The sequence below is a fragment of the Cygnus atratus genome, chromosome 6, assembly GCF_013377495.2.
Source record: "Cygnus atratus isolate AKBS03 ecotype Queensland, Australia chromosome 6, CAtr_DNAZoo_HiC_assembly, whole genome shotgun sequence".
In the NCBI taxonomy this organism is placed as follows: domain Eukaryota; kingdom Metazoa; phylum Chordata; class Aves; order Anseriformes; family Anatidae; genus Cygnus; species Cygnus atratus.
In genome coordinates this window covers 18,226,256-18,252,500 of record NC_066367.1, presented here as the reverse complement: position 1 = coordinate 18,252,500, position 26,245 = coordinate 18,226,256, and the positions used below count along the sequence as shown (strand labels likewise).

The 26,245-nt window shown below is 36.1% G+C and overlaps 1 protein-coding gene across 1 annotated transcript in view; it reads right to left on the bottom strand.

Moving 5' to 3' along the window:
* OLA1 (Obg like ATPase 1) overlaps positions 1-26,245 on the bottom strand; it is a 97,429-nt gene that overhangs the window by 3,741 nt on the left and 67,443 nt on the right. Inside the window, exons 8-10 of the mRNA XM_035567750.2 lie at positions 3,847-3,987; positions 3,054-3,150; positions 867-989 (exon numbers count right to left, since the gene is read on the bottom strand). Coding sequence (XP_035423643.1) covers positions 867-989; positions 3,054-3,150; positions 3,847-3,987 — 361 coding nt within the window. The remainder of the gene's footprint in view (positions 1-866; positions 990-3,053; positions 3,151-3,846; positions 3,988-26,245) is intronic.

Genomic DNA, 26,245 nt, shown 5'->3' with positions numbered 1-26,245 from the left:
TCAGATATAATTTGTCAGCTATAAGAAGGGCACAACTTTGGGCATCCAATCAGTCTCTGCCCTCTAGTGTTGAGAAAGCAGATAAAACTCTTCTGAACAGAAGTGTAACTACAAAGAAGTGTGAGCTCAAGAAAAGTTTTTCATTAAAAATCTTTACCATCTATTCAGTAGATCGTAACTAGAAAACTTCACTTACTGTAATACATTTTTGTGGGCCATCTACAATTATTACTGTACCCTAAACAGAGTAAGGCATGGCATTTTTTAATAAGGTATCAATCAACGGGCGATTTAATTAAATATTTAAATGGTAAATTTTAAGATTCAATTATATCTATCACAGACTACAATAGGAGTCCACTAGACCTAAAAACACAATGGTAATTTTTAAAATTCTTAAATATTCTTAAATATTTGCATTTGACAACTGTAATACCTTCACTGAAAGCTCAAAACAAGATGACACGTTGTTGGAAGAAACATTTTCTGTTTCCTGCTTTTCTTTTAATTTGAAAATCTGGTATGTCATGGTAAAAATTTGATTTTTCAAAAGCATGTTCATTTTAAAGATTATTACATTCTGGACACGAATATAAAACCTAAGAAAAAGAAATCAGCATAGCTTTTGGTGTTCGGGTTGACATTTAGTCCATGAACTGTCATGTCTTGGATACTGAAACTGTTGCATTCCTGGTCAGTAAGTTGGTGGATTTCAATTCTTTCCTAAGCAGACAGTGGATTTTTAGTCTATTGCTAGAGGAAGGTGACTGCTAAATTCACTTAACATCAAGAACATCTTCCCAACGTAAAATACACTTGAAACTGTATATATGGAGGAAGGGAGAAGAAAAAGATGGGAAGCTCACCTTGACAGCGGCTTCTGAACCTCCTTCTTTAAAATCTTCATATTTCATTACTTCAGCCATAATGAATCCCTTTTCAAAATCTGTGTGAATCTTCCCTGCTGCCTGAGGAGCCTTCGTCCCTTTCTGTCAAAGGAAAGACCGGAAGAAAATTAATTGCATTTAAGAAGATTGATTGCAGGAGAGAGGTTTCTTCCTTTTTGATATGCTTTCTGGATCTGTTGAAACTTTGTTTCGTATCAGTTAAAATGTCACACATACAGCTGGGTAATTCTCAATATCGGGACACACAGGTAAATGCCTTTGCCACAGATAAACCAACTGATATTAAAGAAAGGCAGCTTTGTTTTTTCCTAATAGGTATAAACAGCAGTATTGATTTTAGAAGCTATGATTGTGTTTTGTTGTGGGATTCACTTCGATCCCTAGCTCTCCATACAGAAAGTGAAGAAAATATAGATTTTTAAATAACTTTAAAATCTGAAATACTCTAGACTTTTAGTCACATCCAAATAATTTCAATTAAATGATAACATTCATTGGCGAATCATATTTGTAATCAAAAATGATGTGTGAATCTCAAGTTATATACACTGGCTTATTTTTATTTTGGAATAATTTTAGTAAGTTTAAGTAGAACAAAATAAATATTCTTACCAAAACGTCAACAACTGAATGACTAAAAAAATTTTTTTAAAATCACATGCAAATATCATGAGATAATTTCAGCTTTTGCAGTAAAGGAGAATGCATTATAACTGTATGCCTTAAATTACAAGGACATACATTCTGTGCACATACAACCATGGAAAGAAATTTGAGAAATAATGGTGACCTAAAGGCTGCTTAATAAAGCATGTTAAAGTGCTAAGGAGTCTGACACTGTAAAGCACAGTTTTTACAATAAAAGATGTATTGGGTTAATATGGCTACTCACTGATGCTTACCTGACTAAATATCTGTGCACATTAAATCAAAGATACTTACAATCAGTCTTAAGATAAACCAGCTTTCAAATTTTCTAATAAAGAGCAAGCATTTCTCCTACTGAAAACAGCAGAGTTTCAGAACGTGCTTTTAAAAAGAACAGAACTTCTGCTTTTGTATTATTTTGGTAGCTATTTCAAGGACACTAGCTACGAGTTATCACGTAAAAGGAGACGCAGATGAAAAGACTAAAAAATTTTTCTAAAGCACACTTGTAAGTTTAATGTGCTGAAATATATACACGAACATCTGTAGCAGTATCAAGTAAAAATATAAATTTACTGGAAATTATGTTGATTAATGAAAACAAATTAATTCCTTTGAAATGAAATTAAATGCAGCACTGAAATTCACTGCACAGCTCTAAACATAATGATGCAGCAAATAAAAGCTCAGTGACAGATCTGCATCTCCAAAAGTTGACATTTTAATAAATTTTAAGGTAGAATTTATAACTGCATGCATTTCAAAATATTTTTCAATACTAATTTTTATATTATACTGTATTTTCAAAGGCAAACTACTACAGCTCAGCTCTTACCGTCCTCTGGGAATAAATTAGTCAATCTCTATGGCTGTAATCATTCTACATCAACATTTAAAATACGTAATTTAATTTTAGGCATTACATAAGTTCCTGGATAAACATATATAAAACTACCAAAATAAATCCGGTCTAAATATTAAAGTCAGTAAACAACCTGAATTATTGCACACTGATTTTAGGTTTTGGAACCCAACTGTGTATCCACGAGGAATATAATGATGTTATATTGCTTTTATTGCTGAAAATGTAATCCGAGCAAAGCAAAGGAGGAATGAACCACCCGCAACCCAAACAAACTTAGTGAATACAAAATGAAAAGCAACATCAATTTCACTGCAGACAAACCCAGTCACACAGATTAAGCAAGCACAATACTGGTACGTCTTATCTCTGACCACAGGAGGAGGGTAGACAGATTCTACAGGATGAAGAAATTCAGACTATGTAATAGGCAGAATCAATTGTTACCTGCCTCAATCAATGCAGCTCCACTTTCACTGTTCAGCAGCTCACAAATAATTAAAGTTATCCTGGACAAAAACCTCATCTGTAATGACTAGCTAACCGCCACCATGACAAACTTCAAAGTCAGTGATATCAATCTGAATTCAATAGTGTGGAACTGGATATAGCTGATGAATAAGTATGAATCTTACCCTGATGGTCCATGCACGCACTTCATCTGGGCCTGCAGTGAAAAAGTATTCTAGTTGGAGTGCCGCATATCCAGCCTTAATGATCTTTGCTAAAGCACTGAAAAAAAAAATGAATCCAATTCATTCAACGTATACACATAAAACAGCTAAATGCCTCAAGTAATCAATTTATGTAGAAAGACATTGCATATTTGGAAGACACTGGATCTACTTTAAAACCCCGTGATAATCGGAGTAGCCTTTTTCTTTGAACTCTCTTCAGAAGAACTTTTTTTTTTTTTTTTTTTTTTTACTGCACCATCATAAAGACAGTATTTTGATTTGTTTGTTCCACAGGATACAGAAATATGGGATCCATTTAAAACACCCTATCAGGCAGCACTTTTGGTCGCATGCAATTTTCAGGACTCCAGGTCATGAAAGCATAACTGTTTGACTGAAATTCAATATTGAAACAATTTATTCGAGTTCTTCAGAAAAATTATGGCAAAATTTTTTCCACCATCCCTGTTCCCCATGGATGACGAAACAGTTTTGGTGATCATTCCTTCTCAAAAATATACATAACTAATACCTATGTTATAATTAAAACACTGTACAGAGATGACAGATGACAGTTAAAAACTTAATTTAAAATAAATCTTTTCACTCTGTCTCATGGTAAAGAAAGGAGAAGATTCTCTCTTTATAATGGTAATTACTCTGTCATTTATTATTCTATCAGCGCAAGCAATTAAATTACTGCAAGGAAATAGTTGATAATAAAGTGTAGGGAAAATGAATGCTAATTAACCTTTGTGTCATGTTCTCTTCCAGATACTTCTGTTTCTCCTCAGCACTCATATCTTGCAACTTGAGTTCCAAGGCCCCACTAAAAGGAATGACCAAAGCACCCGGGTCGTACTTGTCCACCCACTCTTTAATTTTTATCAACCTGTAGACAACAAAGGGCACAACATTATCTTGTAGTGCATGCATGGCTGTACCACATTCATTATTATCAAGTAGCACATACATATTCATAAGAATTGCACGGTTTTATGATGCCATCTTTTTGTGTATTGCTTTCCAAGGTCAAGGCATTAACAGGCAGCAATCGCTTCAGGTGTACTCCATTAACATTTCACTGTTTCTTGGTTTCTGTTTGGCATTTAATCTATAAGAAATGGGCATAATTTGAGAGAATAACTAGGTTTTAGAGGTTAAATACTTGCAATCTAAAATGCTAACTGAATAAAACTTCGTGGATCTGTGGACGTAATTTTTCTGAGACTTACAAAGGTGAAATTCATCAAATGTAGCAAAAACTGGGGGTCTTCAGTTTTTTTTCTGACATCACCTCGCACCCCCCCTTTTTTTATATAAACATCTCTTCTCAGTGGCTAAGGCAACTGATATTAGCAGACCGAAAAAAAAACTACACACTGTAAACTCCTAGACAGCAAGCAGTACCCTGTTTTTTCTGGTTATTGATCTCAGAGGATGCCATAGCTAATGAATACAGGGCCATGTTGCTACTAGTTTCTCACACCTTTCTATTATCTCCCCAGGACAAAGCTTCTAGATATTACACTACCATTATTTTAAAATAATCAAATTTTTTATTTCTCATCTTCTGTTTTCTCTTCATAACTGGCAGCATCGGCAATAGCTTAGTGTACATCTATTTTTTTTTTAGTTGAATGAAATTAAGCATTTAGATCTACAGATTTATGGAATGTTTAAAGATCTGTTAATTCTGCAAATATTTTTTATTTGGATATTGAACAATCTTTAAACACAGACAGTGCATTTAGAACTGCAAATGCTATTTATTGTACATGTAAGAGAGATATTCATAAATGACCTGGAAGGATTGATGACTCTTCACAATGTTACCTACAGGGCACTATTTCTGAAGAGGTGGAAATGGTAAGAACGGGGACAACTGTGCATTCAGCAAGTAAGCACAACAGGCAAGAGAATATTTCCTGCATGCTAAGATAAAAAGTACAAAATACAGTACTTTGGGTGCCGTAGATGTTTCAGACCTGAAGCACCCACCATACAAGCATAGGGTTTTATGCTTGCTGAGTTCTTTTTCTTAGTCCTGCTAATCTCCAAGATTTAGACTAAGGTTTTAACTGCTATTATACTAAAGTGCTTTGAAACTGTGGCCTGCAAACCTTTAAATAATCAATGCAAATGTCACTTCAGAAAAAAATGAACTGAACCACAAGTTCATCAACACACATTTGTCAAAGAAAATAGCAGGGGATCAGAGCTATTATGAGATTAAGTGCATGGCCCACTGAGTAGGGCTTTAGATGGGACAAAGAATATAAAAGTTCACTCAACAGTTTTCACACGTTTGTTATATAAGGCTGGTCCTTCTATCATTTACTTATGTAAATACCTCATCAGTGGTTTTCAATCCTCATTATACTAATCTTTTTTCCTCCAGTTATCCAATGAAAATAGTCTGGTATCCAGGACTGATACTGAAACACTTTTGCCTTCAGACACATCTGAACTGAAAATCATAATTAAGCTGCGTTCCTGAAACCACATGTGACATTTAACAGCGCTTCTAAAACTGACGTTTGTAGTTAACTAATTTACTTTGGCTAACAAACTGAATATCAAAGTTCACAGCTTATAAATGCCAACCTTTTATGGAAAACGTATCTAGGAATGTATCTGCTATTCATAAGCATACTTCAACATCTGTGCATACATCCTTTTTTTTTTCTTTTCTTTAAAAAAGTATCTAACAGCAGCCTCTGGACTAATTAAATAACGTACCAAGTGAAAGACAGAATTAAACATGCAAACTTCAAAAACTGAAACGGGCATGAAAGTCGTGCCTAAAATAGGATTCAAATTCTGTTTGGTAAATATGGTCATCGTAACTAATAAACTAAGAATTATTGTGGAACAACAAGATAAGAAGTAATTACTTTGGCTAAAACACCAATTCAGAATAATAATAGTCTTAGACTGTCATTTTAACAGCTTTTCTATTGAGTCCTTAGAGGGATTATTTGCATTCCTCAGGTATTCTATTGTACAATTCAGATGAATAAAGACTTACAAATCATTCCTCTACCGCCAGTGTGAGACTTTGATCCAGTGAATACACCATTGTACCTTAACTATAATTGGCAAAAAACCTGACAGTGTAGAGCATCACAAGCTTAATAACAAAGGAGAATATCTCAAAGTGTTGACAGATGATCTTCATAATGCAGGAGCAGAACTGGTACATTTTAGCAATAAATGAGCACTGAGGTCTAAAGGTCTCTGAAGTGACTGACATCAGACCTGCTACAGCCTCACTAAAAGATACGGTACTGCATCGTACTCTGTAGAGACGGTCGGGTTCTCTGCCTGAGTGTTTCACTTTTGTGACTTTCAATGTCACAGAATTACTAAAAAGCACTCAGGAATTCCCCTAACAGTGACCAAAATAAAGCAAACAAAAATAAAAAGTACACACTCAAATACTGATACATATTCTAAATAAAACTTTCCCCAAAGCAAAACGGTTGACTAATGATTGGTAAAGTGGTCATGCAAGTTTGCTTTTAAACCAAGTAGTGCTAAACAGATAACCAAGTGCGCTAAACAGAACAAAATTCCCTTAAGAAATGGTAACAATTAACGTCAAAGTCTGTTTTATTTGAGCACATCATTTTTCCATGGAAATACTAGGACATCTGCAACAGGACAGCATTAGCACATTTACTTGGACACATGTTAAGGTAAGCAAATCCTGGAGTATTTCTTCATTTTGTCATGCTACATGACAATAAATTACAAAGGGTATTGGACTTTAGGCGGAGAGAGAAGACTACTGACAACAGAAAATCTCAATTAAGAAAACACACTAAAATCTAACAACATATAAAAAAGCATTAAAACAGGCAGAAGAATCAATGACCATGGTTAACAGATGGAACTATTTTAACCTTGAGAAACAAGAAAGTGCTCAAGATGAAGACAGTACTTAAAGTCAAAACTACCTGTAAATGGTGTACACACTAAAAGCAATTAAAAAAATCCTCTTTCCTAACCATGTTACTAAAAATGCTGTTAGAAGCAGAGTCAAAACCAAATTCTGATTATAAACCATGCAGCAGAAAGAAGAAAGGCTTTTCTTCTAGTTCTGCTCAGTAATAACAGCAAGGGATGTCGCAAAGCATTTTAGGCAACTAACAGTGCTCCTCTACTGAGATGGTTCAGTTGTTCCCTCCAGCTGCTTTGTGGAGAAGAGGACAGCAACTACAGCGGGTTCCTGAATTGAAATTCGACTCTGTTCACCACAAATGGACAGTGAGATCCTTTCTGGAAAAAAATACAGGCCCAACAGACAGCAAGACCACCGGACATTCCGGCAAAGACAAGAGTCTTAGATAAAAGTTGAACTTAAAACTAAATTAAAAAGGAGACTTTGTAAAAACCTGACACAAGAACAAAACCAGATCTGAATGGACTTGCACATGGAGGAGGCACTCAAAATTCTGACCTGGGAAAACAGCTAAGAGGAATTAACATGCTCACTTCCACACCTAACACTGTTACTGGTGGCTGATACATGAGGAAGGACAAAAGCATGACAACATACCTATTACCAACTTGGAAAAAACTGTGAAGACCTAAGTGTTTTCTTGCCACTACTAGATCCCCAAATTTAACAAAGGCATTGTTTCAGGGGATTCCAGATTTTAACTCTGCATCAGCCTGACAAGGAAAAAGTAAACTAAAGAAGCCAGTACTCCAAGAGCAGCAGGATCAGGATGACTACCAGAGTTAACTCCTGGCATTAAACCAGGATGCAGAACAGGATTTAAACCCTGGAAAAAGGTTTAAAAATCAGGACTGCCACTGAGAAGGCCAATAAGCAAAGAGCACCAAAAAAAAGGGAGCTGTGGAGAAGGGAAGGAAGCTGTAAAACTGTGGTGGTTCCTGAGGCAAAAGAAACCAATACCTGCAGACAGCCAAAATAAATAGATACAAGAGTTGCAGAAGGTACATTAACTATAGAATGACATTTGACAAGCTGAGTTTCACATGAGAAATCCAGCTGGGAACAGAGGCAGAGTTCCGATGGAAATAGAAGTAGTGATGGAAGACAGAAGCTGCAGAGAGAACGCGAGCTCTGAGGATACCTGCAAGACAAGATGATCTGAAAAACTGACCCCGACAAGAAAGGTGATTTGTCAAAGTACGCTTTCATACAAGCAAGACCAAAAAAACTCACCCATCCAACTCATGGGAGAAAAACAATTGCTTCTCTGTCCTATGCCTGGACTAAGAGTGGAAATTGGCAGAAACTAAACAGCATGGCAGGGAAGGAGAAAATACCAGGTAGCACCGCAAGAAAGACAGAAAGGTGGAGAAAGAAATATAAAGATCAAACTAAGTCATGAAAACATACAGAAGACTGGAGGAAAAGAAAAAAAAAAGATTTATAGATAAGAGCAAGACTACAAGGACCTAGGAATTTCAACATGTTCTCTCTCTTCACAGCTCTGAGCAACTGAGGATTTTTAGAAACTATTCATGGCAATCTGTTTAGTGCTTCCTTCCCCACTGCAGAAAAGCTTTTTTTACATACTTTAAGACTCAGATCTTTATTATTTTTTTTTTATTTTCCATTTATTTAGAGCTTTCCTTATATCAGACATGTATTAATTCTAACTTTATACCTCTTAGTTTCTAAACTTCTAACCATTCTCACTGCTTTTTTTCTGCACTCTGTCCAGTTGGTCTAAATATTCCTGAAAGCACATGGTCCCCAACGCACTCCTCAGACGTTTCAATAATAAGGTCTTATAAGTGGGGGGAAGTGCTAGAGAATTAACTCACATTTTTCAGATGACTCTTCTGTTTATAAAACCTGGCACACCATTTGCTGTTGTTTTTTGTTTTTTTTTTTTTGGTGACAGCATTGCAATGTTATCTCATGCTCAGTTTATAACTTTTTGTACGACCCCATGTGACTAGCTTGTCCTTAATGCTATATTTGCATAGTTGATTATTCCTGCTTAAAATCCCTCTGCTCAGAAGCTGCACCCTAACTCTTTTTTTTACCTAATGATTTCTTCTATTTCTTGAGATGCTCCTAAATTCTAATTTTGTTCTCTGCATACCTGGGCATCTCCTAGTTTGGGGTCATCTGCAGATTTAACAAGAACGCTCATCATCCAGCTCATTAATGGAAATACATAACAGTATTCAACCAGCAGCCGCTTCAGCAGATCTCATAATGAGATATTCTTCCATTTGGAAAGTGAACCACTGATAACTATGCTCTGTGTATTATCTTCCAACCAATCTTTCACACTCAAACTTTCAGTAGTTTCCATTTAACCAGAATTTCCTATCTTGTTTATGGAAACGCTGTAAGGCATTAAAGCCTTTAAAGCCTTAATAAAAATCACAATACATAGATTAGTATGTTTTTTCACAATATATAAGGCCATAAAATTTATCACAGATATCTGACAATTTTGTCTTCACAAATTCCTGTTGGCTACTACTTGTCCACTGGCTTGCTTCTAGATGATTAAAAGCACTTGAACTGTTCCAATGTTTATCTTGAAATTCATGAAAAAGTAATTAGAAATTGCTTGTTTCTTCTTTCCTCTTTGTGGCTGCCTTCTGTCTTTTGAAGCCTCACCCATTACCCACAAGTTATCTACAGTGATGACAAATTAGGAAGTTTTTTTTTTTTTTTTTTTTACCAGGTCCCAAATGCCTCTACTATAAGAATCATTAGGTTTCGTTGATTTGGTGGGGTGGGAGAGGAAAATCCAATTTATCTGAGCTCCAGTGCTACACGATACAGTTCGCAGGTGATGTCCTTTCCTTCCATTTTGTTAGCATGCGGACTCCACAAAGACCGGGTCCTGCATTCTCAGCACTATAGGTATACATACGTACATAGGTAGAGATACATACAAACCTGCACAGCCTCAGTAAGCTTTCATTCTAAATTTCTATTATCAACAAAGAATGGAACATGGAAAATGATGAAACCAATGTATATAATAATGTTATATCACAAAATAGGTCAGTAGTAGAAATCAAGAATGGGAAACAAAGCTCAGGCCGTAATCTGTTACTCTGCTGTAACAGACGAACATGCTGTAACTCTTACTGTTACCTGGCTCTTTTTGAGGGTATCCCTTTCTTCTTGCCCTACATGAACAGAAAGGAAGACTAAACAGGAAAATATTAAAGAATAAAAAGGTACTTTCTTCCCCACCATGACAGCTTGCTTTTTATGAAGAAAAAAGACTTACAGAAGGTTTTTGGAGTACCTGTTACTGGCCTAGGCAATCCCATTTCAAACCATCAGTGGCATTTAGGAATTTATTCTACTTTATTTGCAGTTCCCAGATGGTCTGTAGGAACACAGCAACCCTCAGATTTCAAAAGGCCCCTTCCCACCCCCCGCCCTCACCTGCAAGTACTTCACAGCAACACTTCAGAGCCGACCACCACGTCCCACCCGCGGGGCTGCTCCCTAGCCAAGAGCCTCCCTCAGCCCCTCGGGACGAGCGCTGTGGGAGCTCACACCTTCATTTGTTCTGTGTGTCCCGAATGCTTTAACTTCTTTCATCTTTGGTAACTTCCCAGAGTCTGATGTTCATACCCCCTTCAGGATTCTGCCTCCCGCTCTACTCACTGAATCCAGATGAATCTCCAGAGACGAGGGTGGAGAACTGATCTCACCCCTCAGGTGTCACTTGCACCCCCACCACGCACTGACTTTGGCCTTACACCACGAAGTGCAAGAGTCCTTAAAATTCTTTACCACAAAAATTTTGGGGACTTCTGACACATCCTGTGATAGGTACATTAAACAAGGCTGTAGAGAGGTAGGGGTTGGTCTATTCTCCCACGTGCCTGGTGACAGGACGAGGGGGAATGGGCTAAAGTTGCGCCAGCGGAGGGTTTGGGTTGGATGTTAGGAAAAAATTATTTACCAAAAAGGTTGTTAGGCATTGGAATGGGCTGCCCAGGGAAGTGGTTGAATCACCAACCCTGGAGGTCTTTAAAAGATGTTTAGATGTAGAGCTTAGTGATATGGTTTAGTGAAGGACTTGTGTTAGGTCAGAGGTTGGACTGGGTGATCTTGGAGGTCTCTTCCAACCTAGACAATTCTGTGATTCTGTGAATCTTATGACAGAACAGTTATATAAAGTATTTTGTTCTACCAGAACTGATTTCAAACATTTTTAACTTAATTGTAATTTCAACTGATACTATATCAAGAAAAGAAGAATAGAAGTTTCTGATCTACACTGTCATTTGCCATTTATTCAGATGTTTTTATAACTTTCCTTAACATTCTCCTTTCAAATTTAAGCAATTCCAGGCTCTCTGCCTCATGTATGTCAAAGCCAGTTTTTCCATGGCCTTGATCTCTATCACTGCTGTTATCCTAAATCCCCTCTAACTCTACAAAATCATTTGGTAAATGGGGTGACCAGTATTGCACCTACTATTTTAGTTCACACTGAATCCCGGTTTCTAAAGAACCATTTTTTTTATAACCTAGACGTGAGCTTCTCATCCTATTCCTTATCCATCCAGATGTTACACCTGCTTTTCTGCTACCAGCTGGACATGGAGCAGGGGTCCTACCAGCACTCGCTGCAGTCATACTCAAGCCATTCACCAACAAAAACAATCTGGCAAAATGCAGTTTAGGGAAGGAGAGAGAATTCATTTATTTCTTTACTTCTACATCCCTTTTCTTTTAGAAGTTAGATCAATTCACTTGCCCATGTATCCTTACAACCAGTTGTGTCAACAGAATGGGAAGATGGTGTAGGAGCAGCTGAAGACTGAGGGACAGGAATGCATTAAGTTAGCCTTCCACTCAAAAAAGAGCAAAGCTACGTAGCCAGGTTTAATCAGGATTTTTAGTGTTTATTACCGGAGAATGCTGGTGTATGACAAGTCCTCGGTCACAATTATCCTGTATGAGATCACTAAAAAAATATATCCTCCGAGGCAGAAAACTTTAGTTGACAAGAAAAAAAAAAATCAAGGTAATACTGCTGGAAATTCATGTAAAAGCAATTCACACCCAAGACACAATTTTGTTAACAAATTGTCTAATATAGTACAATATGTTAGCAGTATACAGTTCTCAGTTTATCTGTTCTAGATGAACTACCTGATGGTATTCACTGTTTTGTGGTATGTTAAAACAGACAAGGATGTTAACAGTTCACTTACAACGTTATGCTATTGACCACTTTTTGAACATATTTCACATCAAGATTTAGCTAACACAAAGCTTGTTTAGTTGTTTTGGGTTTGCAAGATGTTGGCACTGTGAAAGAAATTGTAACAGAGAACATGATGTTACCTGTAAACTGAATACAGATGTCAGTTAAAGGACAAAATACTTCTATAACATGGAGAAATAAAGCCTGCATAACAGAAAAATCAAGTTCTTGATCTCTAAAACCAAGTCCAAATTCAAAAATATCAAGATGGTAAGAGAGAGAGCAAAAAAGAGGCAAAACAATCCAGCATGATTTTCCTGCCAATAAAGCTTTCAGTGAGAAAAGACTTCCAGTACCTTATAAAACAAATTCCATCTAACCAAAGGTCAAACAAGGTAACCTTATTTTAAACATTCGTAAGGAGCATCATTCACGAAGAATGAAGATCTTGAGATTCATTTTAAACATTCCTTTCTGATCTAATGTTCAAAACTTCAGTAATACCTCTTTATCTATAATATAGTCCCCATTAAAGTGATCAAAACCAATTATAACTTAAACAATAATGGAAATGGTACTACTCTGCTGCTGCAGCACCTGCATGTATGTGAAAGGCTTACAGTATCCAGTTCTCCCTGGTCTGCCAATTCTGAAAATTAATTGTCTTAACTCAAAAAAGACATAGCTTTTGCTGTCAGCAAGCATCAAGTACAGTCAGGACGGAACTACTGATGAAACTGCGTAACAATGCAGACTGCAACAAATCATGCACATTACGTTTCATGGTTATAGACATAATAGGCTCCATTTGTGGCAGATATACTTTGGACAGAAAACAAGCCTTTGGAAATTCACATCTTGTCATTCTTTCTGCTATCATTGCTAAAATAGAGACTTTTGAAAAGTTACCTTAAAAAGTTTATAACAGTAATTTAACAAATACTCAGTCAAACTATAGCAAATCTCAGTCACAAGACCTATGTGAAAAATGATGATGACTGAGATACTACAGATCAGCAGAAAGAATCCCTATTCCACAGTGAGGTTTACATTATGGCACGATAATTTTAACTTTCGTCTCTTGACACCGCTTCTTACGTCACATGGAAAACTATATTCTTAAGGATCCTGTATGAAAAAAGTAGAATAATTTATACCAATGCAAAGTCTCAAAGTACAAAATCCCATAAAAAGGAATTATAAACCATGTAGAAACAGAATATTTGATCAAAAGAATACGTGATGCTTTCAGAAAAGGAACTTTACATGAAAAACGCGATGGACAACATCTTATATTTATATTCCCTAATTCTATGCACTGTGTGCACATGTATAGTAACAAACACAAGGCCATACTCTCAAACAAAAAAATATGATCTACATAAAACTCCCACGTAATTAAATATATATATACACACATATATATAGTAACAACACTTGAAACTAGATACTAAAAGAGTAATTGGGAATATATTCCACTAGTGCTAATTAAAAATCTGCAACAAGTAACACAAATACAGACTACACCATGTGTTAGCTTTGGCTTTCATTAACGTTGCACAACAATCAAATGAAATCTAAACAAACTGGCTCAGAATATTGCTCTCTGATTCTCTTAATGAAGTATCTTCCCCTGCTCACACATGATAAGCGGAGATATTCCTTGCATCTCCAATATTCTTTTTTATCATTTTAACTGTGGAGTCTTTCTACACCACACAACTCACAAATTCTCTCTTCCTTCCTCCATCAGTTGTTAAAAACTATGTAAGCATTAAAACTGCAAGAGCCAAGTGTTACTACGATAAGTGCATTAGATTTAAAATAATAAAACCTGTTTATTTTTGTTTTCTGCACCCAGCTTACCATATAGTAGGTCCACACTTTGATATCATGCAATACTACAAGCAAGATTTTTGAAACAATTTTAACAAGACTAGAAATAAAAGTCACAGAAGCTAGCAATATTGGCATAAGCTGTGGGTGTTTTTTGACAAAGAAAAGACCAAATTCGCTTTAGTAGGGAATACCCTACTCAACAAATCAGAAATTAACTTTGATATTTATCCAGAAAAAGAACAGCTTCTAAGCTCTCAGTACAGCAATGAACGAATTGCTTAGCTGAACACTTAACATTCACAGTATAGCAACTCCAAGAATACAATGCTTCATTTCAGACACCTGATACCTAATCTCACTCTGCTCCCTGCATAGTTAATGAAGCAGGAGGCTCTTCTGAGAGCAATTCAGACCACTTAAATTTGGACTCCTGTTCTAACATTCTCCTTAAAGCATCATCTTTCTGCTTTTCATAGGCTGCTTTAGAAACTAACCATAGCGTTAACTGCCTAAGTTGTACCTGTAAAATTCTGTGGTGTGTCCAAGTCTTAGCCCCTGCTGGTACATTTCCCCCAAATACTCTCTAATAAATACAACAATAGATACTGTACTGTCAAAGGAACATCATCATGTCCAAATAAAACACTAAATGAGCCAGGGATTTTCACAGTGTGCAGAGATGCCTTGACCTGAATAGCTGTCACAAAACTATTCAGTTCTACAGTCTGTTTATCTATTTAAACTATGGTGAACAGAAAAAAATAACAATATTTGAACATTCTACTAAAACATACTTGTCCTACAGGAACACTAACTTTGATTTTTCAGAAGCAGGAATAATTAAGTATAAGGATCATTGTCTGAAATGACACTGCTTATCTGACAGGCTGTAAAGGATCTGTTAGACAATTTTTATGGCTGAAATGGAATGAAAAATACATTTGTCAGAGATACTCTTATTCTGTGGGTGAGTACATATAAAACATTTTTATTTTGCAAACACCAAATTAAAACTTGACTTACAAAACCACCAGTATACTTATCTTCACTTTCTTATTGATTATGGAATCAGGATGCACTGAACACTCCCAGCCATTTTAACTGAATGTATTTGACTGAAAAAAGTTCCACCTCTAAGTCACAGCTCTCCGTGAAATGTTTTGCCCTTACAAATACTAACACTAACAACAACAACAGAATCAAAAGAGACAAACCTGAAGTGCAAGCTACATCAATCTTTATGACCTGGCCAGAAACCACTTTTCAATAGAAAACTGGGAATGTCAGCCCAAAACCAAGCTAATTCCTGTTCAGTCTCTTCTGACTACGTAAAAGGCTCCATGTGTGGTGGCATGCATGATAGTTGTCAACATAAATGAAAATGTTCATGAATAAAAAACAGCATGCATAAAGAGCTAATTATAATATTACTATCAATTGCTAGCTTGCGCTTGCAAATCTTTCATATCGTATAAATGCATTGTTTTTGACATTTCTCTGTAGCTAAACATCACATCATCTCACTTTCTCAAAGTAATTCAAATATGCATGGGATATACTATAGGAAACGTATCTAGAGTTATAAAGAGAAAGCCTATGACATAAATGTACATTGTCATTAAACATTAATTGAAAACAATCAGCTCCCAAGTCAAAAGAATTCTGTATTTCTGATAGCCTATATAACCTGTTTTTCACTTTCTTGTTCATTCCTTCTTTCTATCCAAAACAACACTTGAAAACACTTCACCCAATCGTGCATTTGAAGACTAAAATAGTGGATACACCATTTGTTTACCATTACAAAACCGCTTGATTATAACAGATCACTTAGACTTTTAGCATATGAGATGCATGAAAACCAATCTTACTTTAATGACCAAATGGATTTATTTTCTCTGTTTTAGAAATACCATATAACTTTAAGTTTGGAAAAGGCCTGCTCAGCAGGCAAAAGCTCTAGTAAGCACTATATGGTTAAACGCAGACCAAGCCAAAGGAAAAACACTAAAAAAATTCTAGTGGGCCATTATTCTGGTATGTGATCGTCAATTCATTCCTCCACCGAAGAGTCACTTATCAGATACAAAGCTATTTTAGACTTAGTTTGGTTGAGCAATGATATCATCAAAGAAGAAACAATCACAGAAAATAACCTTGGTAAATACAAGTAATTTGGTTTAAAGGAAGAAATAAAGCACGCCCTGATAACTTTATTCTCATTGATATGACATATGATTTTCTACGCAGGAGGAATGCATCTATAAAGTATTTGATACGGTGCTGTGTGTGAAACTACTCACTCACCAGTAAAGAGGTGGAAGTGGATTTGTATAGACTGTGCACTGAGTAATGCACTCCATGTGTTGACAGGAGAACAACTTGGTGTATGAGGATATCATTAATGAAGTTTCTCAAACTTATACAGATCTTTTTAATACCTACATTCATGACCTTGACACAAACATTAGGTGCCTGCTACGTCCGCTACAAGACCAAGAGATGTCTTCCTCAAGGAAGTAGCCATCATCATCAATTTGGAGTGGCAAAAAAGGGGGATCATGACATGTTAGTCTTCCTCAAAACAGTTCTAAGCCACCAACACAATGCAACTTGGAAAAAGCAAATGTAATCTACAGATCTTGCTGGAAACATTTCCCTTTGTTTAATCAGATACTTTACATCTGCATATAAGCTATTTATGGAAACATGGAGTACTACGTGCAGCTGTGGTCAGCTAAATTCACAGAAAGATGACGTTTTCAGAACAGATACAAGGTTTTCAGAGGAACAGAAACCTCACATAAATGATAGAAGCACAGAATTGATAATGCCTGCTTCAAGTACAAGAGGCAAACACCAATTAGGTAAGATACTATCTAATCTGCAGGACAAAACTACCAAAACCACCAATGAAAAAAACAGCCCCAGAAGAACGTAGGCTGGAAATTGGCAGAATATTTTCAAAGCAGGACAGCAGCGAGGTTCTGTGAACAGCCTCCCAGTACTAAGTGCAAAACAATCAGCTACTGATAAAAAAAATCTTAATTAACTTATGAAAGTCATTACTACATTGTGTAGCTACCAACAATAACTGGTTCTGTTCTGAATGCAGAGGAGGGATTACAATAATTTAGGGATTACCATATAGTTACAAGGAAGCATTACACTTCGTGAATTCAGAAGTACATAAACGCTACCCAGAAATGCAGAAGTGGGACAAATCGGTCTCAATCTGATACAAATCAAGTCCCTACAGGTTTTGTAAAAACCAGTGTCTCCACTAGGGAAAAGGCATGAAGAACATAAGTTTGACATGTCTGTAGCTATCCAGCTGACCAACAGTGGTAGGCTGGCAGACTGAGCATCGCACACAAAGTCCTCACTATCCACACAAACATTATGGTACCTACTGTTCATGCAACATGTTATTATTTTTTAAAGAATTAGTGTACATCAGTAAACACTGTTGTAAGGAAACAAGATTCAAACTTGTGGAAAATTAGACTCCACGAGTTCTGCTCTTCCAAAAGAATATGTAATAGAAGTCAAAATTAACCCATGATATTCTCAGACCATGTATAGGTCAGCATGGTTCCAGCACCACTCATAAGGGAAGTGCAAAAAGGGCAGAAGAGGTGGCTACAGTACTTGCATCACAGCTATGGAATAAGTGATTAAAATTTGTACCTTGCCCAAATTTTGAAAAAATAGAACTAATGAGAACACTGGATATCATTATCCCAGCTGGTCAAATGAAGAATGTGATCGCTTTAAAACGTGTGAAAAAGTTAATAAAAGTTACTTACTTGGCATCACGAATGGAAATCTAAAAGAGACAAAAGAGAAGTCTAGTTCTCCAACCCCAAATCTCCAGGCAGATAAACTGCCTTTAACGTAAAGCTACCCCTTGTCCTCCTCCAGTTTCATGTCATTATCAAGTTTTGCTCCAGAGGAAGTGAATCCCATAGACAAAAGTCTCCCATCCTACCCAACCCTGCTGCATCCTCAAGAGCAAGCTTGTCCTTTGCACTGGGCAAGACTCCCTGCAAGGGAAATGGAACTGTTAGCATATCCGGGAGCAGACACGCCTCTGAAGCAGGAAATGGATTCTAAAATGCACTGGTACCCTTCACATGGACATTTTGCGACTTCAAAGTGCTTCGCTTTACAACAGTAAGCCATTTAACGTACCTGTACATAAATTCCAATTTCTAAAAAGGCAACCAATAAATGTGCTAAATTCTATTCTGAATGTACTCATTACATATCTACTACACAAACTATCTTTGAGCTACAAACAGTAAGTACTAGCCCCTTGATGTGCTAGAAGCTGGGTAGAGGTAAGACATCCTTCTGTATGTCACAGATACTTGCAAAGAGCAGAGAAACAAAAAGACACAGTTCTGAGTTTCTCCATCTTACAAAACAAGGCATTAAAAACCTAGTGAGTAGAGTCTCTTCTGACCCTTCTTCCTAAATACAGCTGCTTTCCCATGCCATCCAACAGTTGTTCACATTCTGTTGCTCATTCTGGTTTCTTTTCCCAACGTCATTCTCTGATCTTCACAGCTTTCCATCCTGGTCCAACAGCTCTTTAGAAAGATGCTTCCAAGTGCCCCCCCAGCATCTCTTCATTCAGTTTGTACCTCTCTCTTACTCCGGCTTTCAATCCCTACCACACTTTTTCCTTTTGCCTCATTTGCAGGGCAAACCATTTTGGTCCTGATCAGGGACCCAACTCCTCATCAGTTTCTTTCATTCCTCAACATACAGAACATGAGGAAACAGCCTCAGGACATGCCAGGGAAGGTTTAGATTGGATATCAGGAAGAATTTGTCCATGGAAAGGGTGGTTAGGCACTGGAACAGTCTGACCAGGGAAGGGGTGGAGTCGCCATTGTTAGAGGTATTTAAGAGACATATAGATGTGCTGCTTAGGGACATGGCTTAGTGGTGAACTTGTAAAGTTACACTGGTAGTCGGATTTAATTGTCTTTTCCAATCTAAATGATTCTATGATTCCATACAGAGGGACAGATGGATCAGAGACACATCCAAATTCTGGTTAGGTATGCTCAGTTCTTAAGTAACAACTGACTAATTCCAAGAAAAGCCCTCAGCTACTGTGTATCTCACCGTATTTACTCCTACACCAATATTTACCACTGCACTTTCTTACATTTTATTTAATAATTAAATCATAGAAATATTGAAATGTTGTAATTTGTGTTCTGCACAAATGCAATGTATTTTTTAAGATTTTCCCATTAGGAGGGAGAGAAAGTAATTATGTAATAGGCTAAAATGGCTCAGGATTGAAATAAAAATTTAAACAAGAAACAGTGTATAGACATTGAGTTGCTAGAGACACAAAAATGGTTCTATAAAGGCATTACAGCTTATCATATACATAGTGGTATTTGTTTAAGAAATATTCACTGTAAGTCCTTCAGTAAAATCTACAAAAGCACTGAACTTACTGTATTTCTAGTGCCTCTACTTATCAGACGAAGTCTTCTCTTTTCACAGGCAAAGGACAAAAAAAAAGGGAACCTAAATACATCAGGCTGTGGTACAGTTAACAAACATCTTATCTTTCCTAGAAAGAGAAGTTCCTCTCAGCAAAGATGCTGCTAGTAGTTTCTCTAGCAGGCTCCTATAGTTACTGTATGCCGTACTTCGGCACGTACCTGTGGAACACCCAACGAGAAGTGCCAAGACTGCAGAATACAATACGGTGTGTCCTTAGTTTGCTTTTAACCACATCAAAACTACAAGTTACACATCAATCAGAAAGAAGATGCTACATTCCTAGATCTCTTGATAAAAATAATATGAACCATAGAATTTCCTGGTGACAAGATGCCTACACCAGAAGTACTTTCCTAGCTCTTCAGCCGTTATAAAGCAGCACGTAGTAATTCTTTACGGAAAAAGAGTTTATTGAATTTGTGCAAAACTTGTACACTGCAATTTTCAAAAAAATCACCACAGTACAAATGCATTCCATTCATTCAAAAGCAGCCCATACTCAGTACTATAGAAACTGAAGGTACTGCTCAATGCAATGATTCATAGTTTCTCTAATAGAAAGATTCAGCAGTTTTCAATCGAGACCTTTATTCCCTCTCTGAATAAATGATGCCTGAAATTTTTATTCTTGTTCTAATGGAATTTCAATGGCCTTCACTGCAAATCTACTGGAAATTTTCGCATATTAAGTGGAAAAAATTAAATGATGTTAACCACATTTTAATGTGATTAAAGCTGACAGGGTCATTATTTCTGCTAATCACTCAGTTTAAAAAGCTCAAACAAAACTTTGTAACAGCCAGTGTTTTTTTCTATTTTTCTGTATGTCTACTGTAGTTGAGAATTAAAGCCACTACAGAATATGAAACAGTATATATCATGAAAAAGAGTTTGCTCCAATTTGTACATGGATTTCATTATAATTAATCTCAAGATTAAAAAAAGAAAGGGGAGGGGAATCAATCTTACAATATGTATACCACTACCACTTTTGTCTTCCTCACTTAAAAGGCAACAGAACACAGAGAGCTTTTCCTGTAGCTCCTATTTGTTACTAAAAATGAAAAAAATATCTCTGCATGCCTCTACTAAGTAATGAAAGGTATACGTAATCATATAAAATCTTTTATTTTGGAAAGTGGCTGTTGGGCCCTGAAATACAAAGTTCTGTGTTATCAGTGAAGTCAGCAAAAGCTAGAAAATGGGCATTGAAAAAAGTAGAAAATAGAAGCAAGAGACAACGATGAAAAGCAAACGGTATTTGGTTATCAGTGTCTTGTAGTTTCCTCTAGTGGACATTCGACAAAAGAACAGAAAACAGAGACAGCTGCTCTTGCTCAAAGGTCCACCAAGTGCAGCTGCACCTCTGCGAGATGAGGAATAGACCACAGAAGCCTCAGGGTGACCAAAGAGGGTAGAGGGATCGAAACTGAAAAACAGACATCCATCTGCCTCATCAGATCTCCTGGGTGGGAGTTTTTTGAGGTTTGTTTTTTGTTTCTGGATGGGAGGAGGTCGTTTGAAGTTTTTGTCTGTCCTGGGTTTTAGGTTGTTTCTGTTGTTGTTTTTTTTTTTTTTTTTTTTTTTTTGCATGATCAGTCTTTTCTGTAAAGGTCATCAATGTAATTAATTGCTTATTGCCGGCTTTATTATTACTACTGCTCTCTGTGGATGGATCCTTATTCCTGGAGGACCTATACATCTCACACCAACCCCATGCCCTCAAAAAATAATTGATGGGGCCATGTTCTCTCTGTTCAGAAAATCAAAACTAAGATGATTAAAAAAAGTGGGGGGGGAAGCATTTCAGCATCCAAATTCATTTTTTCTATGTAAGTAACTGTTTATACTTAAGTTACTTTAGAAGAGAATGAAAGTTCAGACTGATTCACATTGATTATTTCCATCTGGTTTAATAGATACATTTCAACCTTACTGAATCACTAAATACAAAAACTGTATTACAGCAGCTTCTTCTATTACAAAAAAAAATAAATTAAAAATTTCAAACAAGACCATTACCTTCATAACCTTAAGGTACATGAAATTAATCTGAAAAACATTTTATTTCCTTCCCATTCCTCGGCAAAGTATCCAATCACATATACAGTGATTTTTAGATCTGCTACATGATTAAAACAAAAAATGCTAAGAAAAAAACATAGTAATTAATCATACATAACTCTCTCCAAACAAGAATTTTTTTCTACCTTCATATCTAGCATGTACTCCTAACTCTGTATTTCAATACTCAGCAGCCTTTTTTTTTTCCTGAAGAATATTGCTTCCTGCCTGAATACTTTCTGTAACAAGAAAAAAAAATGTCAAACAACATTAGATCTTTTTACAATCAAGAAACAAACTACATTAATATCAATATCACTTTACAGCTGGAGTTTGTGATGTTCTCAAAAAGAAACATTACTGGTATTGTTGGACCTTCTAGCTTTAGCGTGATGCCATGCACTAGTGCATCAACTAACAGCCTCACAGAATTCTTGTGCTCATCTAAGAAGGGACCCTGCTGAATGTCCTAATGCATCTTATTGTGAATCTTCAGCAAATAAAACTTCATGTATGAGCTCATGATGTGCTTTGCTGCTGGAAAGTCACAGACTCTGTGGGAAGCTTTTTATCTTCCCAGCAGTCAGTTCTCTGAGAACATCAGTGCAGCTACTGTAGTTACCTGTAGATTACTTGTATTTTCTCACATCTGTGTCCAGCAATCTAAACCATGATGATAAAGGGTCATTAGGTGTTGAGTGAGGAAGGGGATGGACTAGACAATTTGCTCTGATAAGCTCCTTGTTGCGAGCTCCAGTTTAGAATGTGAAACGCGGGGTACGCACGTTCTCAACTCAAAAACCAGCTCACTCGCAGCACCAATTAAAAATCATGCTCATGCCATCTGAAACTACATGAAGACATCTTATCTGAAATTTTTGCAATTAATAATATTGTAGCAAAAATAATTCTGTCATGGTAAAAAGGACATCAACTGTCTATTAGCCACAAAAGAATTCAGGTACAATTACTGAGATAACTGCTGTTTGGAGCACAGCAAAGCAATTTCCCACAGTGGGACTTAGAGTTCAATTTACCAGTTGGGCAAATATTTTGTGCTCTGTAGTGGTCTACAGAGTTAACAGTTACCTGTAACATTTGAGCTGTGTTATACTTGAAAACTTTCTTCAACCAAAACAGGTGTTTCAGCTTTACCTGCTCCCAAGAATACATATTTTTCTAACATGGTTTTAAGAACCATTTTAATGCTTTTCAATTAATATTAAATGCAAACTTATGAAAGAGCCAATGGATCTATTTTCCCATTCCAAGCTGCTCACAGTGAGGTCCTGTAAGTTATAGGCTACTTGGAAGAGGCATGAGAATACACACAACGCCATCTGTAAGACTATGTTAGACTATGTTAGTCCTGAAGTGAACTTTTTTTCCCTAGAGGATGGTCGAAATTAAGTAAAATAACAACCTGATCACTTAACTAGACAATACTGTCACAAATGGAAGAAAGCTGAGAAAGCTGTGTTTTCACACGTAGCAAAACCAAATTATACCATGAATACAATATGTAGTGAAAATGCTCCACTGACTTGCTCAGTAATAGAGCTCTAAGAGTCACTTAAGATATATATAGTGACATTTTGTGTCAAGTTCCAAATAGTATCATGGTATTACATTAAGTGATAGATTAACACCTGAAAAGGCAAAGGAGCCATTGAACATTTGGTCAACATGCAAGTCATCAAAAGAAGTTGACATGCAAGTATGAGGAATGTAACTACTACACTTCCCTCTTCTCAAAATTAAAGGTTAAAATAATTACCATTCAAACACTAACTCATCAGCTTAGATAGTTCAAAAGGGTTTTTCTCCATTGCCCTTGCAGAGATGACGATATCCTGCTATGTTGCTTTTGAGTCTTAATTTCAAGTCAGGGAAAACAGACAGAATACTGCTATTTTAGACAAAAAAAAAAAAAAAACAGGTCTATTTCCAAAGTAGGATAACAGTAACAGTGCATGCTCACAATGGATATTCCACAGAGACTCGAAGTCAGTTATTTGAAAATGAGTTTTTTAATTCGGTCCATTACTTTTATTTTACACATATACCTCTGCTGGTTCTATTTTCTGCAGCAGCACTAGCTACGTACACCACACTTGTGCCTTTTTTTTTTTTTTTTAAAACTACATGGCCTTTAGTGAAAATGCAACATTTGAAGAACTAACATTAACAGTCTGCATCATCACAGAAAATGAATCCTTAATAATTATTCATACACCAAGTAACTGTAAACCCAAATCATTTCAGAAGACCTGAATGTGTCAAGAACTTTGACAATTATGACTGGAGCCAGGAAACTGTAGCACTGCAGAATTTCTTATGAATTTTTCTAGTTACTTTTTATAAATGCTGTCCTAGATGACAGCTTAATGTGTACCACATGCAATATTTATTCTTCTTCAGTGTCAGACTGTCTAGCCATCCAAGGGAATACAAAGAATGTCACTTATTAGGATAAAAGCACAAGGAAGGTAATCAAGGACATATGTAACATCAGCCAATCATGCCCTATTTCAACATCCTATTCCATTCATAACAGTTCAACAATTATTTGCTTACTGATAACTTGCTTTCAGGCTGTTTGTGTTCCCCATAATGGTGGTTTGCATTTATTTTGCTCTTTAGAATTGGACACTTGCTGTGCCATGCATGTTTGTCAAAACTTTATATCTTCTGTCAGAAATAGCGTTAGCACATCAAATCATTTCTGTGTCAGAAATCACTAATAGAACAATCTAGTTACCTTTTATGTCAATAGGGCACTGACATAACCAGAAATCAGAAACAAAAGGCTATCACACAACCACATGCTGCTGCAAGACAGGCAACTAAAATGCTTCTGTTTAATACACCTTGAGCATCTAACAATATCTTTATTGAAAACCTAATACAGAAATTAGACCTTGACTAGAATGCAGAATTATTTCAGAAATACAATCTAGGCGTAGAGACATTAGCTGCTTTTTTGAGCCTGTATAACTAAATTCGTTACTAGTCCTCCATGTCTCTTTGACGACATTTTTAGTTATTTATCTTACAGAACACCTACATGGAATACTTGTAGACATTCTTCAGCTGACTCCAATCTATTTGATGGATGCAAGTTATGAAAAATCATTAATTTACAAAGACAAATAGAGACAGGCAGATAGAGGGAGCCAAAGACAAACATTTACCTTCGATAAAGTTATTTTTAAATAATAATAATTTAAAGAATCCTACAGGAAACTGAACATGCATGCACATGCACACACACTTCATTAATCTGAGTATCCTGAGACATCAAGATTCTATTAAATAAAAACAGGTATGGATTTAATGAGCCTCTGAAATAAAACAAGCTGGAAGAACCATCACATGTTTTAGATCCACAACATTTTGTAGGTTTTCAATGTATTAGGTGTTAAGATTATTTATTTTAATAAAAGCCATTTGTTTGGACTTAAAATTATTTTAACTTCAGAAGTGTAACACTGTGCCAGTACATGAAAACCTAAGTGAAACTTTATCAAACGGATCTGATTAATCCATTCTCACTGTTCAACCCAATGAAGTACAAAACCAGCACATGCATCTACTCTTTCACCTATTTATCTTCTAAGTATCTCTTCAATTTTTAGAATTAATTATTATTTAATATTATTGCTGGAACGCAGTAAATCCCAAACTTTATCTTATTGTAATTTCTTACCAAATTAACAATAATTAAGGTCAAGCATTGGTAACAAAGGGTAAATAAACTATCAAATGAGATATACTATGAAATAAGCTATCGAATGGGATAGATCTCCCATTAAAATGATATAACCCACAAACTTTTCTCTTCAATTTAAACATGAAGAAGCACCTATTCTTGGTTTTAGAACAAGTATACATAAAACCAGTGACTATAAACGTGTGAACATCAGTCGTTATTAATCATTATAGGAAACTCAAATTATGAAAACAAAATACTCTGCCAAAACTTTAGAAGGTAAGTAACCATTCTTGGGAAAAAAGAGCAATGAAAAGAAAACATATATCCATATACTTAATATATAAAATCAAGCTATAAATAACCACAAAATAAAAAGCTTTTAATAATTTTTACAGCATCATATTTTCAAAAGTAACTGTCAATGAAAAGTGTCTGTCAACTGTAAAACAAATAATTTACTTCAGCACAAAAATAAACTTGAAAAATGCATGCCAAACCAAAGCAGCTTTTATTTCCAACTGTATAAAAGAATTTCCTTTCAGACATTTTTCTATTTGTAATAAATAATTTTTCATTGACTGATGTTTAACATTTACTTATTTGTAGAAAGCAGCAATATTCCACAAACTGTTCTCCCAGAGAATGGGAATGCACAGATCAATCACAAAAGAAAATTTCAGGAGATATTAGATCCTAACACAAGGAATGAGAAATACTTGCTTTGCTCGTCCAGCATGGAACAGGGACGAGGACACAGCCGCTCACCTCCCTACAGTCATTCAAAGGCCTTTCTCTCCGTCTTCCAACTT